This window comes from Lampris incognitus, chromosome 1 (assembly GCF_029633865.1).
Source record: "Lampris incognitus isolate fLamInc1 chromosome 1, fLamInc1.hap2, whole genome shotgun sequence".
In the NCBI taxonomy this organism is placed as follows: domain Eukaryota; kingdom Metazoa; phylum Chordata; class Actinopteri; order Lampriformes; family Lampridae; genus Lampris; species Lampris incognitus.
Window position 1 is genome coordinate 31848233 of NC_079211.1, and position 17676 is coordinate 31865908.

Consider the following 17676-nt stretch of genomic DNA (forward strand, 5'->3'; position numbering starts at 1 on the left):
ATCGGACTTTTCACTCTCATCATGCCCCCTAAATGCCTGCTCCTGGCGACCCAATAATGACACCGAATCAATCAACCTTTTCAGAATGTCACGGTTTTTCCGGACGGAACGTGTCATTATGCTTTGCGAGTATCAATCCTCACATTTCCCAACAGACTTGACTGCATGGCTGCACTGACATGCTGCATTGATTTTTCAGGAAGCTTAACAGATCTGTCAAGATTTAGTAGATCCTCAAATCCATCCCTTGCAAACTTTGAAGAACATCAATTTCCTGCTGCAGCACACTTAAACATCACGCAAGGCCAGCAATACAAGCGGTTTGTTAGCCCACTCTCAGTTAGCCACTCCATCTTGTCATACCTAGAACACTTAAAACTCCGACTTACCGAGCCCACTCTTTGCACTAGCTTGGCGGGGGGGCTTTGATCTCTCCTGTGCCTTCACTCCTAGTTTTTCCTCATAGGAGAGAGTGTGAAAAGATTCCCGTAGGATCGGGTCCACGATGTTTGCATCCATCATAATTCTTCTTTGCAAAAATTGTGAAAGACAGGACAGGAGCTAGCTAGGCTAGTAGCTAGCTAGCTAAGCTAGTTAGAACAACTAACGTTAGCCAACAGTACAGGGCTACTACACGAGGTCAAGATCAAAAATGCAAATATAAAGATGAACAATAAAGTTGAACAATAAAGATCTGAACAGATTAATTAATTATTATAATATTTACAATATATATACAAGAACCACCAAAAACTACTATAGTAACCCCTAATTTATCTTGGGCTAATCTCTTTTTCTTATCTTTTACCACACTATGGATGATGAAGATTGGCGAACAGGTCAAGGATCGGAATGCTGAACTGGTGTTCTCTGATTGGTTAGACGGGTGTCAATCATTTTCAGGTCGAGGGAAGACTAGGTGAAGTACTGCTTCACTGGGTGGGCATTAAAACGCGTCATAAACCATAACTGTCCAATCAACAACGTGTGAGGTACTTTTTCAACTTACATCCACTTACATTGGGTTACTGAAGCAGAACACTCCCCAGTATCACCTGAAGAGGGCGCTGTGTTGCACAATACCCACTACACTTTTTTTTTTAACAGTGACACTTTCTTGTTTGATTAGTCATGTTAATGAAATGTTGGCATCTAAAAAATATGTTTTATGTGATATGTTTGGTATGGTTTTTTTTGTTTGTTTTTTGGTGAAGCACTGCTTCACCTGTTGTCTTATAGAAACCTCCCCTGATATCTATATAGCTCTATCTATCTATCTATCTATCTATCTATCTATCTATCTATCTATCTATCTATCTATCTATCTATCTATCTATCTATATAATTATCATAATAATATTATAATATTGACACAAATATTGATATGAAAAATAATTTTGGTTCAGAAACATCGAGATTTTAATGTGTCCATGGTTTCCAAAAAGTAAAATACCAGCAATTTGTTCTGGTGACTGCGCTGTCTTTTTTTTTTAAATTGAAATTAAAAGCTAAAATCATGAAAATTGTCTTTTTAATTTCTAGAATGGTAATACATGGGACCAAAGATCCATCCAAAATGACCCCCACCACTGAGTAAAAAAAACAACAAAAAAACAAAACGAAACATTCAAACAAAACCTTTAGCCTTAATGTAGTAAAGGTCTTCTCTGAGCTCGTCCTATCTGATCTCTGCTTGTTAGGAACAACTTTGCTTCTTTGCTTCTTTTACAAATTCTCAATTACCTGCCTCTTATCTTCCACATTTCTGCTGCTATGATGAAAATGTAACTAGCTATATGCCATATTATTATTACTATTATTTCTTTTCTTTCATGTTTCCTGTTTTACATCCTGTAGAACTGGGTCCAAACTATGGACCTGAGGCACTATCGGGCAGATGTCACTTGATTGACAGTACTCGTTGTAATATGTGGGCTGTTCCCCATATTACAGAGATAATAATAATAATAATACGTATTATTATTATTATTATTATTATTATTATTATTATTATTATTATTATTATATTTTACCGGGAAAGTCCTACCCGACAGTAAGCATTAAAATGAGAAAACCAAGAAATGTTCATGGCTGGGATATTGGATTAGCTGTTGTCAGCAGCAGCAACGCGAAGTGTCAAAAAAGCATTTGCTTGCATGCAGAGAATTGAAGCTTTGGCTCACGAGGTAGAGTAGGCCGTCTGGTAACTGGAGGGTTGCCGGATCGATCCTCAGGGTGTCAAAAAAATTAGACGTGATCCTGAGCAAGGCATCCAACTCCTCCGGATAAGCTGGTTGTGTGTGTAGTGTTAAATAAATGTAAAGCAGCTAGAGAAGTGTTGTATAAAACACAATCTATTTAACTTGAAAAGCTCTGCATTGTTCTCAGTGTCCACTGGAAGAGTGGTTATCAGTTTGGTATTTGTGTATGGAAGAGGTTCCCTATGAAGAAATAATTTAGCCCACAGCCTGCAGCAAAGTCAAGGTACACCACAAGCCCAGTGGGGGAGAAATATTCAGATCAGACCATTGTATTTATTGCAAAAACTATTGTGAGAATAAATACATCATGGATACCAAGTTTAGTAGAACAGTTCAGACAAAATTAGTTATATTTCAGAGTAACTTGTTATCCTAATGCAATTGATATAAGTTTTCTTGAAAAAAAAGAAACTATTCCACAGTAGGTCTCTTTTTTATTGATCACATTCTTCTGTAGTATTTCATTTTCAAAAGCAGTCAGATGTTTTTACAAAAGAGAAGGCAAGAAGGCTTATAATGCTTGTTCATAAATGTAATATAATACTGAGCTAGCCTACACCAATAAAGTAACTCTGTATTTGCAGTCATTTATTTATTCATTTTTTTACCGTGTAAGTACAGTATAAGTCCTGCTTCCAGACAGTGTTTGCAAGATACTTCTTGGAATCCTTAAAATATACATGCATTTGAAAAGTATGCAAAAGAAATTAGTACACACTTTGATGTCACACCAAAAAATGCCACAAAAAACCATATCCTATCCTTATTCAACAAAATTCTAATTGTCTATTAATGGTTTAAGTCAAAATCGGATTTGCATAGCTAAAAATGCTAACTACTGGGCAGTGTGTAAAAGATGGCTTCTATTGTGAATTTAGTTATTTTAATCTTTGCTATTCATTGCAAAATATCAGGTGTTCAAGGGTAATAATTCAGTCTCTCTACATGTCGTGTGCTCAGCACGGTCTCTGTGAAGTGTGTTTGTGCATGTGTGTGCCGGTGTGTTTGTGCATGCATGCCTTAGTAAATGCTCTCAAGGCACCAGGGGAAAACACAGAACAGGAGGACTAGAAGGGCAATCTACCTCCTGTTCCTGAAACCATACTTGAGGAATTTGCTCTCCTGGGCAAAGGGATGCACAAGTGAGGAGAGGAGGAGGAGGAGAGGGGGGGAGATCTAACTTATTTCGTGTAAAAGGAATGGTTCAACAATGAGATTTGTCACATATTTTCCCATCTCATTTTGTCATGGGAGGTGATGGCTGGGGGGTGGGATGGGGGGGTTCTAAAAGTTTCCCTCTATGCTCCCACCTCCAAGGAGAAGGTCACACTGCCCAGGTAGCGATCAGTGGGGGAATCATTGATGATGCCCTTACCATTGAGTTTGCATTGTATTTGGATGTGGGAGTCATACTGCACTCCCGCAAAACGCACAGCTACCACTGGTGAAGAGTAGTTTACCTGGCGTGGAGGAGACGGGGCAGAAAGTTAAAAGGCATAACGTCAAAAGGGCACATATACAAATAATACATAAAGAAAAGAGGCAGTTTTGAAATGAGCTGCATTCATGCCACATCATACTACAGGTAGACTCAAGAAAGGATATCCCCACTTACATGTCTGAGTTTCCCATAGTATGGGTAGTACTTCATGTCAAAAGTGCTTTTAGGAAAGAACTGGAGTTCTCCCAATGCTTCTGGCGGCCCTCTCTGAAAGCATGAGATGTCCCATTATTGTTTTCTACCAATGGCACGACATCATTATGCCATGTTCATATATGCTGTTATTGCCCTGGTGAGATGTTTCAGGTAGGCATGCTGAATGATGACACTGTACCTTAACTGCACAAGTCACATTTACAGGTTTGCCTTGACCAGGTAAGTACCCCAGAATCTAAAGGGGAAAGAACAGTAAAAAACCAACAACAACATGTAATCACAAGAGATATAAAACATGTACATTTCAATTTTTTCCTGGTTATGTTTTCTATTTGGAGTACCAACAGGCTGTGTGTTTGGATACTGTACAGAGTCACACATTAAGCTCACTTAGCAAACTCCAACAAAGCTGACAGGATGTTTGACAGCCAAGACCTTTTCTTTCAATTTCAAGAGTGAATTGCATCACTTGTTTGCCTTCAATTATTCAAAATCAACACACGACAACAGTGTAGTTCAGATATCCTCCCATTTCACCTTCTCCCAAAATGACCACAAGAGGTCCCTGGATGTGCAAAAGGACAACTTCAACAGTACAGTGTGTATTTTACATTCACATATTTATTTGCTTTGCTCGTTATGTAACAGCAACCCCAGGACATGTCGCTAATACATGCAGTTGCAACACTTTTAAGACATGTTTCAAGTGCAGCGCTTCAAAGATGTGATGCACGTTTGTATGAGCTCTCCATTTCACGTGCCACTCATCTTACCCGGTTCATCCGAAGGAGGATGCATGGCTTTCCCTGAGAATAGCCATAGTGGGGGTCCTGGAGGCCTGAACAGTCCCCCAACCAAGACCTCTTGAACTGACATGCCTTTCGCTCCGCACTCTCCTCCAAGTCGTCCTGCTCGAAGTACCTCTCACGTGGACAGTGGATATTCTTCCTCTCCTGAGCGCCATCATTATATGCTGAAAGTGGAGAGCAATGTGTGTGTGTGTGTGTTTGAGACAGAGAAAAAGAGAGAGTAGGAGAGAGAGAAGGAAGGGGGGAGGGGGAGGAAGAGAAGAGGGCATAAATAAGCCACATCACAGCAATGCTCTGCCAGACCCAGGCCTCTGATTAAGGCAGCTTCACAAAAGCAGAGTGTGGAAAAAAAAGCAGCATTGAATGGCTGCACTCTATCCACAAAGAGGTGTCCCTTCCCAGAATGCCCTGCGAGGTGGCAGATGAAATAAGGGGACAAAGGTGGTGGAGATAGGGGCAGAAGGACTAACTCACTGTCTGTCAGTTTAATTTCAACATAGCCCCCCTGGGTTGACCCTATCACACATCCTGCCCCCCGCAACCAAAACCCCTATTACTTCAGTGCCTTTATCTGCATAGACTCACGCTTTAGATATTCCTCCATAGACTTCGTATATCTCTTCCAAGACTTCCGATCGGAGACGTTGAAGGTGATCTCATGGCCATCTAGGTGTGGGGCCATCGTCATACCTGCCAATGGAGACCCATAGACAGTCAACAGTGCTGAGACTCAAGTAGAGCCAACATACAGCAGGGCAGAGCAGTGGAGTGGAGGATGGCGAGTAAGATGAATGGATGGATGTAGGGAAGTGGTCAGAGATAGAGGTCATATTTACCTGGTGGCATCACTCTGTCATTGAATGTTGGATGGTAGGGACTTATAGACCACATGAGGCAACACATACAGCCACCGAACATGGCTGCCAGAAACACGTAAAGTGCAGCATAAAAGAGGAGGATGAGACCTAAAAGGAGGGAGGAACAGGAAACAGAGAAGGACGTATTCATGAGATAAATAAGTCTCACACTTTGGCACTAGTAGTTGTAGTATTTACATGTGCCTTCAGAAAGCACTGTCTTATTTAAATGGATGAAAACAAAGACCTGCAAAACATTTTCAGTTTTGCTGCGACTATCTGGTCATTCCAGACTAAAGCTATTGGCTTTGCTCAAGATTGCTCACCAATTTGTTTAGTTACACAAAAGCACTTCCTCCCTTCGTGTCTGGAAAGGGAAAATCACTTGAATCATTTCAGTACGAAGCCTACTGTACTGATCTGATGTAAGACTCGCACAGCGAGGAAATCCTGAGAGCTAGCATTGTGCTTTTTTTTTTAAATCAACAGCCCATTAGCAACTAATCAAGTCAAACGTGTCCTAAATTAAATGGCTTTTGCTGTGCAGGCAATTTCACAGGGCAGTAGTTGCAGCCAGCCTTGCGTCCCTGAAGCCACAAAGGCCTTTCTGTTTAAGCTCAGTGAGAATTCTCCCAGCTGTCCTTTCACTCAGGAACACAGTGAACCTCCGGTTGCCATCGTAGTGGAGGTCTTTTGCAGCCATAGAGTCCCGGCCAGCTCCAAGGAGCCTCAATCACCCCACTCTGGTATTGTGTCCCCTCTCACAGGACACACATCACAGACTTCAACTCAGACCCTTTCTTCCCCGGACGCATGCCCCCCCCTTCCTTCACAAGTGTACACACTGGTCTCTGCAATGAGCTCAGAGACCCGGGTCTATCTCTGTGTTACTGGGAAGGAAGTGCATCAGCTCATTATGCTATACAAGCTAGTGATGCATATTTCCCTGCAGTGTTTTCCCTTCGTGTTAGATCATGGATCGAGTTTGTATGCCCTTGCATACAGTGAATCTGCAGGGGGGCTCAACAGCATCACACGTACCCGACCCTGGAGAATCAAGAGACTGCTACATCATCACTGACTCGACGAAATGTCCCAGGCAGGGGAACTTCTGCCAAGAAATTTTGTCTACATCAATGGCTGAATTTGGCATCCGGCTCTATGGAAAACCACTTGAGCATTTCTACGTGTTTGACTGCAACTGTGGGGCTGCGAGCCTGCTAAGGTCAACTTTGGGGTTGCCGAGGTTTTGGGAAAGAGGCTGCAGAGTGCAGGGCAAGATGTATGAGGAATGTGGTTCCTGGTCGGTGCAAGGTCTGGAACAGTGCACTCCCGCTGGGGACATGTCCCCAGGCAGTCTGTTTTTGTCGGGACTGGTCTGAATTGTCCATTGCACCTATGTAAACATTGAGCTTGAGGACACACACACACTCACAGCCCAGTGAGCAGAGTCACTGGACTGGAGAGAAATTTCTGACCCCCTCAAACATAGCAGAATGCATCTTCTAAGAACAATAAACCATTCAAACACCATGTTTGCTCCTAATCATTGCTGATTATTGCGCCTGATTTCAATGGTAATGCACTAATCTATACAAAAGAATCAAAGTTTGGTATTCTGTGAACAATATGCAAGTGTAATGGGTTTCTTAATGGTAAAAGTACTTTGCATAACATTGTCCTCCCTTCCAATGCCCCAAGAACAAAGAACCTGTCTTTAAACTCACTCCAGCTCTTTCCGGAACGACCCATGAACTCGTTGGTCTCCGCGTTCCATAGGTACGTCTTCAAATCATCTATTTTCTGGTGGAGTGTCCTCTTGGGTAAAGGCTTGCGCTTCCATTTCTCAAAGTTCAGGTCTTCCTGCTCCAAAGGCTGGTGTTCAGCCAACTCCTCCTGCTCTTCTTCCAGCTCATAACCATGTCTGTGTATCCCTTTGTGAGGCTGGAGGAAGGGACACATTAAGAGGAAATGAAATATCAGGACAAAGAAGCCCCCATCACACATAGTCACATATCAACTTTCACACTTCATCTAATTTCTTTCTACTTCTGCAGCAGCACAGCACAAAATGAGATTAATTCTGACACAAGTATAAGCCATTATAAACTTCCAAACCATGTTTTATGTTTTTTCTTTTTTTCCCCTCCACTGATGGTTCTGTCCCCTGTTTCATCAAATTATAAACCCGCTGGTGACCCTTCTGGCCCTCTTTGGGAGAGCTGGTCTCCACTGAGCGGACCCTCCTGCTTGGCGCAGCAGCTGCAGAAAGCAGAGTTGGAGGGTCACTCTGACAGCCAGATGTTAACACTGTGACTCTGGGTGACTGCAGCTCGACACAGATCCCCAAGGATTTCCGGATACTTCACAAAGTAAATCACAATGTCACTTCCTCTGTGAGGTTATCAAAAAAAAGGAAAAAAAAGAAAAACGATTGTAGAGTTGAAGGGTTCAGATGAAAAATGATGGCCGCTTTTCAAGTCTTGGGAATCCAGAGTATTACTGAGTAAATGATAACCTGGCCGTCAATTAGTGACCAGCATAGCTGACGTGAAGGACACGTTTGCAGGGCATCTTCACAAAGCGTGTTGAAACAGTATGCATTTTCTATTCCATCCCTGAGAGGTGGACTTACTGGATTTGGTGGATGGTTTTTAAGCAGCGTCTCTTCAGCTCCTCCCTCTGTGGAATTGGGCTCCATGACTATTCACAGAGAGAGAGAGAGAGAGAGAGAGAGAGAGAGAGAGAGAGAGAGAGAGAGAGAGAGAGAGAGAGAGAGAGAGAGAGAGAGAGAGAGAGAGAGAGAGAGAGAGAGAGAGAGAGAGAGAGAGAGAGAGAGAGAGAGAGAGAGAGAAAGGCACTTGTTAAACCAATCACATCTGATCCCCTGTCACCGATGAATTAAAGAGGCACATCGTTAACAAAGTCCTCGAGTTGCATAAAACTTGCATTTTCAATTTCAATAGGTCCCCCCAGCCCCTCCACCCCACCCCCACCCCCATCCCACCACAGCAAATGAGAAGCAATCTGGCTGTTCGAGCTGTAATCAAATCATCATCCTTTGCACATTCCCTCAAACAGTGATTAAAGTTGGAAACTGACGTAGCCTACCTGAAGTTTTCTTTGCACGGAAGACACGGATAAATCAGTGGAGACCCCTGTTGACCCCCGGAGGCAATAATTCAAAGTTGGTCAAAAAGTATTTGGGGGTTTCATTAAGAGAGTTTTACGCACGCAATGAGATCCGGGCACGGAGAACCTCCTCCTAACTAGATGCGCATCATAGTGAATGAATGCTGGGACCGAGAACTGGGGGTGGGATGGAAAGTGCTTTTTTTTCTTCTTTTTTTTTAATCCCAAAGAAGTTTTTGGCAGTGGCCAGAGCTGATGCACGGAGCTGCATTCTGCACACGCACAGCAAACCCCCATTGTCTGTTGAGCTGGGATAAGACAGAGGCAATGAGTCGCAACGCCCGAAAATAATATTTATAGCTCATCTCAACACAGGACCCTGTTGTCAATCGCAGCCTGCGTGCATGCGTAAAAGTGCGTCGACCGCTGCGTTTGTAAGGTTATGTTTGCATGGACCGAGTCTTTACAGAAAGCTTCTTTACAGAAAGTCCACCAAGCATAAATGAAAGGCGTTTTTCTATAATTTCAACGTTAACAACGTTAAGCATTTCGCGAGTAACGCCTCGGTCGTAGCAAGCACAAAAGCCCCCCCACCCCCATACACACGCACACTGACGCACCAACTGCCGACCATAAGCAGTCCTCCTCTTGAGAAGTTCAAGTAGTCCTCATCGTCGGGTTTATCTGTACACTGGTCACGTTGCCTTCTGTTACCCCATGTACAAGCAGAAAAGGGGGACTTCTGAGGGGTTTTCTTTCATGAAAAGAGAAAATGCGTCACGGAAAAAAATCTAGTCTGTGCGTGCGTGCGTGCGCGCGCGCGCGTGTGTGTTACAGCAAATTATCATAATTATGAGCATACACAGGCTACGCATTTTGGCAAAGAATTGCATTTAATTTAACATTTCAAGGATACACTCATCATTTATGCTGTATAACATACGCTCATTTGGCTGATGTGAAAGCAGTATAGGCTGTCAATCCGTTAGTGCAGGCCTTTTGTGGTATCCTACCATTTATACCGTTATTTCCTAATGATATGGGTTATTACTAAAGAGTCCACTAGGCGGCGATCTTGTAATGTTCAGAGTGTATGTTCTATAACCGTAGAAGAGGAGTTATCTACTCGCTCTATCGGATGTGCTCGGGGTCCTGCCACTACAGATGATATCACTACTTCACGCATTATGATTGGGTAGAGTCTCGGGTAGGGGCTAGTTCAGTTTAGGAAGAGTGGGAAACAATAGATTGACATTAGACGCAGCTCGGGCCTTCGACCCTTGCGCGCGTTCGCTTGTCCTGAGCCTGCGGCCTCGCTTCTTAGATGCAGCTCGGGCCTTCAGCCCTCGCACCTTTACTAACCAACTCTGTGTCAACGTGGATTGTGAAAAACACACAGCTAAATAACTATAAAGCTAGCGTTAGTTTTGTTCTTCTTTTCCTTTCTTCTTAGATGGCGGGATGAGCAGCGAAACTTTTTGTGGCTCTGCTTCCTTACAGCCCAAAGTTATAAAATAGATGATTGTATCGACATCAAACAGCTGGATTTCAAGCTGTTAAAATGCCAAATTCAAAGAAACCTGTTGAGGGTCGCCCCTCGAGTTCTTCAGCTCCTCCCAATCTACTTGAAAACATAGGACACAACTACTTCATGAAGGTAGATCCGAATGCTAACAGCAGCAAGAGGGAATGGGAACAAGACTCCTCCAATTACTCTGTAAAAGAATGCAGAGAAAAGAAAAAGAAGTCAGAGAAAGAGGGAAGTGATGTCTCCAATAAAGCCATCTTGGAAGGCATAAAATCCTTACTGGATGACCAGTTGGTGGAGATCAAGGACCAGTTGAAATGCAACACCACCATGATAGCGAACCTAGCATAAATCACGCAAGTCAACTCAGAAGACCTCGCTGAATGTAAGAAAAAATCAAGTTGATGGAAAATGACATTGACCAGCTTCGGAAAGAGAATGCTGAGATAAAAATGAAAGCGAGGGAGCAAGAAAGATACAAGCGAAGGTGGTGTCTGAGGATTAAAGGATGGAAGGAGAAAACACTGGAAAACATCAGAGCACAGACAATCCAGCTCCTGAAAAGCATTGCTCCTGACTTGGATTAGAAGTTGGAGGTTGCAGCTGATGGGGTGCATCGAGTCAGAAGGAAAGAAGATGGCAAACATCGCCAAATGATTATTTTGTTCGCCATGCGCAATGTGAGGGATGAGATTTGGAAACACACTAAAGACTTTCCTGTGTGTAAGGAGGCCGGAGTGCATTTTGCAGAGGATCTGACCCGGGAGGACTTGATGGAGAGACAACTTCTCTGGCCCCAGATCGAGAAAGCAAGACAGGCCAATAAAGTTGCATACTTCAGAGGCCCCTTTGCCTACATTGAAGGTCGCAGGATCACAGCTTAAAGAAGAGTCAGAAGGAGCAACATTCAAAAAGCTGAACATTAGGAAAGCAGCAGGGCCAGACGGCTTCAGTCCTGCTTTGTTGAGCCACTGTGCAGCACAATTGGCCCCAATATTTTCCACCATATTTAACACCTCTCTAAGTCAATATACAGTCCCACAGTGCTTCAAACTCTCTACCATTATTCCTGTGCCAAAGTCCTCAAAGAGCATCTGCCTCAATGACTTCAGACCAGTTGCCCTGACATCTGTGGCCATGAAAGCATTTGAGTGCATCATTTTGGCACACTTGAAATCTGCACCTCCCCAATGATGGACCCATATCAATTTGCCTATCAAGCCAACCGGTCTGTTGAGGATGCAGTTAGCATAGCCCTGCACCATGCCCTGCAACACCTAGAATCACCAAACACCTACGCACGCACCCTGTTCATAGACTTTAGTTCCGCCTTCAACTCCATCAACCCACTCAAACTCTTAACCATACTCTTGGATAATGAACATTGACCCAGCCATATGCCACTGGATTCGCAGCTTCCTGTGGAACAGGCCACAGAGGGTGAAGGTTAATAACCTAACCTCACACCCTCTTACCCTCAGTACAGGTGCTCCTCAGGACTGTGTTCTCTCCCCCTGGCTCTTCTCACTTTACACCACCCAGCTCACATCCACGGATAGCTCTGTGAAAATAATAAAATACGCAGACGAAACAACCATTGTAGGCCTCATCTCCAACAATGATGAAACCCAGTACCGCACTGAAGTAGACCAAGCTGTCACTTAGTGCTCAAACAACAATCTTCTGCTTAATACAGCCAAAACCCAAGAACTCATTATTGACTTCCGATGCATGCCGAATCCTAAAACACCCAAACAAATGAACAGAGACCCCATCACCACCACCCACTCTTTTAAATTCCTTGGAACATACATCAGCAATAACCTGAAATGGAAAATTAACACTGAACACATTATTGCAAAAGCTCAACAACGACTTTACTTTCTTAGGCAGCTTAAAAATACCGGATTAAACATCAATTGCTCGTTCTGTTTTACTCAGCCATTATCGAGTCCATCATAACATCTTTTATTACAGTATGGTACGGCGGCACAGACAGTCAAACACAGAAAAAACTGCAGCGGATTGTGAACAAGGCATCCAAAATCATAGGCAACCCACTCTCCTCAGTTGAATCTCTACATACTAACCGGACTGTAAAGCGAGCAAAGAAGATCACCTCTGACCCTTCACATCCTGCTCATCAACTCTTCCAGCTCCTTCCCTCAGGGAGGCGCTATAGGTCACTGTCAACTAAAACTAAACGCTTCACAAAGATTTTTTCCCCTAGCCATAGGGACTCTGAATTCCTCCCTATAGTCCCCTCCTCACACACCATTGGCATAAATACCACCATTCACCTGTTATGCCTGATATGTTTATTTCTGTTATTGTGTAACTGTATTGTTCATGATAATATATGGTGTGTCTGTTGTTGTCCATGTATGTATTGTGCTGCAGAGTGTAAAATGTAAAGTGTACCAAAAACAAATTCGTGTGGCTAATAAAATTATCTATCAATCTATCTATCTATCTATATTCACCGTCAAGACGTCATTTTGTCATTCTGCTCCTCGTGTGCATTGAGAGAAAAGAGATCTGGAGACACACCTGACGCCCCTTCGCCTTTATGGAAGGACGCAGGTTTACAGTATGAAATACACCCACCGTACGTTACTAAATAGTCAGAATTACATTAGATGTCACTGACTAATTGTTTGGGGCGTTTTATTCGCTCTTTCTGCTATTTTCCCCACACAATACTCTACAATTCATTTGTTGTTATATCTACTTTCGTTCAGTAGAGTTGGTAAATGTTATTTTTGAATACTCATATTTCTTTTTGTTCCTTAAATACCCGGGGTTTAAAAGACAATGTTAAAGAAAAGTCTTATTTCTTTTCTGTAAAGGGCAAATGTTTAACTTTTGCTTTCTTCAAGAGACTCACTAATGCGTCACTGAAGCCACTTTCTGGTCCAATCAGTGGGGTGACTATGTTATTCAGCCATGGTTCCAACCATTCTGGAGGAGTTGCAATCTGTTTTAACAATTTTGCTGGTAAAGCTGTGACACATAGCGCTGATATTAATGGACACTGGTTAGCGTTAGTGGTGGATATAGACAATTTAATTTTTATCTTAGTCAATATATATGGGTATGTAGAGCCGAAGTAACGGAGAAGACCGTAGGTTCACACTTTAGCCGTGTAGGCAACTTTCTTTAATTAACGGTAAATCAGCGAGACAAACAAAACCCACAGCTCGACTGAGCGGAGGTGGCAAGAATAACCAGAAAACTGGCTGGACAACCATAACTTAACCCTGCGTTAACCTGCCAGGGCAACCATGACTTAACCCTTAGTTATTGGGTTGAATTCTGTCCCCAATACGTGTCCACCACATGAGCCCCCCCAGAATTCGCCCTAGTAATCGAAGTCAGGCAGGCGCGGGTGGACAACAGGCCGTCCGCGGCGGCTCCGGATAACAGGGGCCGGAGTGTCTGTGGGAGGCATTGACGCGGGCCTGTGGAGGTCGGCCTGAGGAGCAGAAGAGGCAGCACGGGCCTCCACGGGGGGAGGAGGCGGAGCCGGGGGACGACCGCGACGAGGAGGTTGGGCTAACTCCAACGGCTGCGTCAAGTCCAGGTGTGCGGGTTTAACTTGGTCCACTGAAACATGCTCGGCCGTGCCCCCAAAATCCACCACCAGGTGCTTAGTTCCCCGTTCCAGGACGCGGAAGGGGCCGTCATAAGGGGGTTGCAGAGGGGGGCGGTGTGCGTCGTGACGGATGAACACGTAGTCCGCTGACTGCAGACCTGGGGGCACCTGGGACACCGGAGCGCCGTGTTGGGCGGTAGGGACGGGTGTGAAAGCTCTGACCCCGTCCAGCAAGGAGGCTCGTTGGTCCACAGCTGACCAGGGACGCGTTGCATTGGGCATGAAATCGCCTGGGACTCGCAGCGGCGTGCCGTACACCAGCTCCGCAGAGGAGGCTTGTAGGTCTTCCTTCGGGGCGGTCCGCAGGCCCAGCATGACCCATGGGAGCTTGTCGACCCAGTTGCAGTCCTTGAGAGTAGCCCGAAGCGCAGCCTTCATGGACCGGTGGAAGCGCTCACATAGGCCGTTCGCCTGAGGGTGGTAGGCGGTAGTGCGATGAAGCTTGACGCCCAGAGCCTCACCCACAGCATTCCATAGCTCTGAGGTAAACTGTGGCCCGCGGTCAGATGAAAGGTCGGAAGGCGTACCGAAACGTGAGACCCACGACCCAATAAAAGCCCGGGCCACATCAGCAGACGTCGTGGATGCCAGGGGAACAGCTTCAGGCCAGCGCGTAGTCCTGTCCACCACAGTGAAGAGGTAGGTGAATTCCGAAATGTAGGAGAGTTGTCGCTGCTGGCGAGCGGACCATGGCTCGGCCGTCTTGGACATGGCAAACGTGAGGGGCTTGTGGTCCACGTACGCAGTAAACTCGCGGCCCTCTAGCAGGAAACGGAAATGCCGGACGGCGAGCCAGAGACCGAGGAGTTCCCTGTCAAAAGTACTATACTTGCGCTCTCGGGGTGTAAGCTGGCGACTGAAAAAGGCCAAAGGCTGCCAAGCCCCCCCCACCCACTGTTCGTGAACCGCACCAACAGCATAGTCCGATGCATCCGTGGTTATGGAAATAGGCGCTGTAGGTGAAGGATGCGCTAGCAGGGTAGCCTGGGAGAGCGCAGCTTTAGTCTCGGTGAACGCATGGTCCCGCTCTGCTGTCCAGTCGACCGCCTGGTTGGGGGACATGCCTTTCAGCGCCTCGTACAGTGGCCGGATGATAAAGGCGGCTCGAGGAATGAAGCGGTGGTAGAATGTCACCATCCCGATGAACTCCCTGAGCGCACGAGCTGTTTGGGGGGGCGGAAAGGCCGCCACCGCTTCCACCTTTGAGGGCAGGGGGACTGCCCCGTCCCCAGTGATGCGGTGCCCGAGGAAATCAATGGCTGTCAGCCCGAACCGGCACTTCGCCGGGTTGACGATCAGCCCATGCTGGCTGAGGCGTGTGAAGAGGGCATGAAGATGGGACAGGTGTTCTTCCTCGGAGGCGCTGGCGATGAGTATGTCGTCCAAATAGACGAAGATGAAAGGAAGGCCACGGAGCACTGAATCCATCAGCCGCTGAAAGGACTGGGCCGCGTTTTTGAGTCCAAATGGCATTCGTAGGAATTCAAATAGGCCGAATGGGGTTGTCACCGCTGTCTTGGGGATGTCTGAGGGGTGCACGGGAACTTGATGATAACCACGGACCAGGTCGACTTTTGAGAAGACGCATTTGCCAGACAGGTTTGCAGAAAAGTCCTGGATATGCGGGACAGGATAGCGGTCAGGCGTGGTGGCGTCATTTAGTCGGCGGTAGTCCCCGCATGGGCGCCAACCTCCATCAGGCTTAGCGACGATGTGGAGTGGGGACGCCCACGGGCTGTCAGAGCGGCGGATGATCCCCATGCGTTCCAGGTGCTCGAACTCAGACTTGGCAATGGCGAGTTTGGCGGGGTCGAGACGCCTGGCTCTGGCGTAGACCGGGGGCCCCTTCGTAGCAATGTGATGCTCCACCCCATGCTTAGCGGTGGGTGCAGAGAAGGTAGGCTGGGTGAGGTCAGGGAACTCAGCGAGGAGGCGGTTGAACTTGTCTGCCTCTGAGAGAGAGTTGGCTAGACCTGCATAGGCCGCTTCCCTCCGCGTACATGCGAAGGAGGAGAAGGTTAAGGCATCGACCAGATGGCTGTTCTGAATGTCCACTAGCAAACCGTAAGCGCACAAAAAATCAGCTCCGAGGAGGGGAAGCGTTACATTGGCCATGACGAACTCCCACGTGAAACGTTGTCCACCAAAACACAGTTCTACAGACCGCTCGCCGTAGGTGTGGACAGGGCTGCCGTCAGCCGTCGCCAACTGGGGGCCCCGCTCCCCGCCCATGATGTCGACGTCAGTAGCAGGGAGCACGCTTCTCTGTGCGCCCGTGTCACAAAGAAATCGCCGACCGGAGATGGTGTCGAGGATGAAGAGTAGCCTGCTCGTATCGCCAACACTCATGGCCACTACTGAGTGTTGGCCCTCTCGTTTCCCGTCGGCCTGTAGTTGCAGGGGGAACGGCACCGTTTAGCTTTCGCACCAAATCGAGCGTGGTACATACAGAGTCCAGAGGGCTTGTAGCGGTCTGATGCTGTGGCGCCACCGTCGGCCCACGCCCGCGATGTCGGCGGGGGGCCAGTGAAGGTAGGAGCCAGCACCCCGGCATGGGAGGAACGTTGTGTAGCGACGAAGAATCGGTCAGCCTCCTTTGCCAGCTCACGGGGATCAGTGATGGTGGAGTTAGCGAGCGCAGTCTGGACGTGGGGCGGCATGTTGCGCAGAAACAGCTCCATAAACAGGAAACATGGCTTTTCTTGACCCAGTAGGTTTAACATCCTGCTCATTAGCTCCGATGGTTTGCCATCTCCCAAGCCCTGAATTGCGAAGAGGCGACGAGCTCTCTCCGTTGTTGACAGTTCAAAAGTTTCAAGGAGGAGATGTTTAAGTGCGGCGTATTTACCATCGGCCGGTGGGTTGGTTATGAAACCGCTTATCCTGGAAGCCGTAGCGCCCCCCAGCGCTGCCGCTACGTAGTAGTACCTGGTCTCGTCTGCTGTTATGTCTCTGAGCGCGAACTGTGCCTCAGCCTGCGCGAACCATGTAGCCGCGGAAGACTCCCCAAACTCCGGCAGTTTAATTGCAACGGCGTTCGTAGCCATAATGTGTGTGGTTTCAGAAAACTTATCCGAAAACCGACGTCGGGGTCACCAGTGTAGAGCCAAAGTAACGGAGAAGACCGTAGGTTCACACTTTAGCCGTGTAGGCAACTTTCTTTAATTAACGGTAAATCAGCGAGACAAACAAAACCCACAGCTCGACTGAGCGGAGGTGGCAAGAATAACCAGAAAACTGGCTAGACAACCATAACTTAACCCTGCGTTAACCTGCCAGGGCAACCATGACTTAACCCTTAGTTCCTGAGTTGAATTCTGTCCCCAATACGTGTCCACCACAGGTATAATTAAAATCACAGAGGTTATAGTTTAATTGAAATCGTCCTTCCCTACTGACTATGTGTTAGTAGGTGGCGACTTTAATTTAATGACTGATGAGGGGTTTGATAGGTGGTCATCCAATTATGCTAATTTTCATTACAACCCAGCTATTTTACAATTTAAAATTGACAACCATTTGCTTGATATTTGGAGAAATTTAAATCCGAATGTAAAACAGTTCTCTTGGATTAAACCTAATGCAAGCAGCAAGTCAAGAACTGATTTTTGGCTTGGCAAAGAAGCAGTGATGAGAGTTACATTTAATTCTACCATTGCACAGGCCCCCTTCACTGACCGTTGTTTAGTCTCGTTAGTTTTGAATCCAGCTACGAAGCCTGTCAACTCCAAAGGTTATTGGAAGTTTAATGATGATCTACTGAAAAATGAGGAATAT

General features: G+C 46.1%; 1 protein-coding gene across 1 annotated transcript; it reads right to left on the reverse strand.

Annotated features, from left to right (window-relative positions):
* Positions 1-2682: 2682 nt before the first annotated feature.
* On the reverse strand, positions 2683-8837 carry atp1b4 (ATPase Na+/K+ transporting subunit beta 4). The gene is made up of 9 exons (XM_056292463.1): positions 8696-8837; positions 8220-8287; positions 7312-7528; positions 5564-5692; positions 5313-5417; positions 4692-4891; positions 4097-4153; positions 3877-3969; positions 2683-3721 (listed from the first exon to the last, which is right to left on the reverse strand). The coding sequence occupies exons 2-9, from the start codon at positions 8283-8285 to the stop codon at positions 3560-3562; spliced, it is 1029 nt and encodes a 342-aa protein (XP_056148438.1). The 5' UTR covers positions 8286-8287; positions 8696-8837; the 3' UTR covers positions 2683-3559.
* Positions 8838-17676: the final 8839 nt, after the last annotated feature.

Coding starts and splice junctions, on each gene's coding strand:
- atp1b4 (XM_056292463.1), bottom strand. CDS start 8,285: ATGGAGCCCAATTCCACAGAGGGAGGAGCTGAAGAGACGCTGCTTAAA. Junction 5,418..5,563: donor TGACAGAGTGATGCCACCAG/GTAAATATGACC, acceptor CTCCATTGGCAG/GTATGACGATGGCCCCACAC. Junction 4,154..4,691: donor TCCTCCTTCGGATGAACCGG/GTAAGATGAGTG, acceptor TTTCCCCTTTAG/ATTCTGGGGTACTTACCTGG.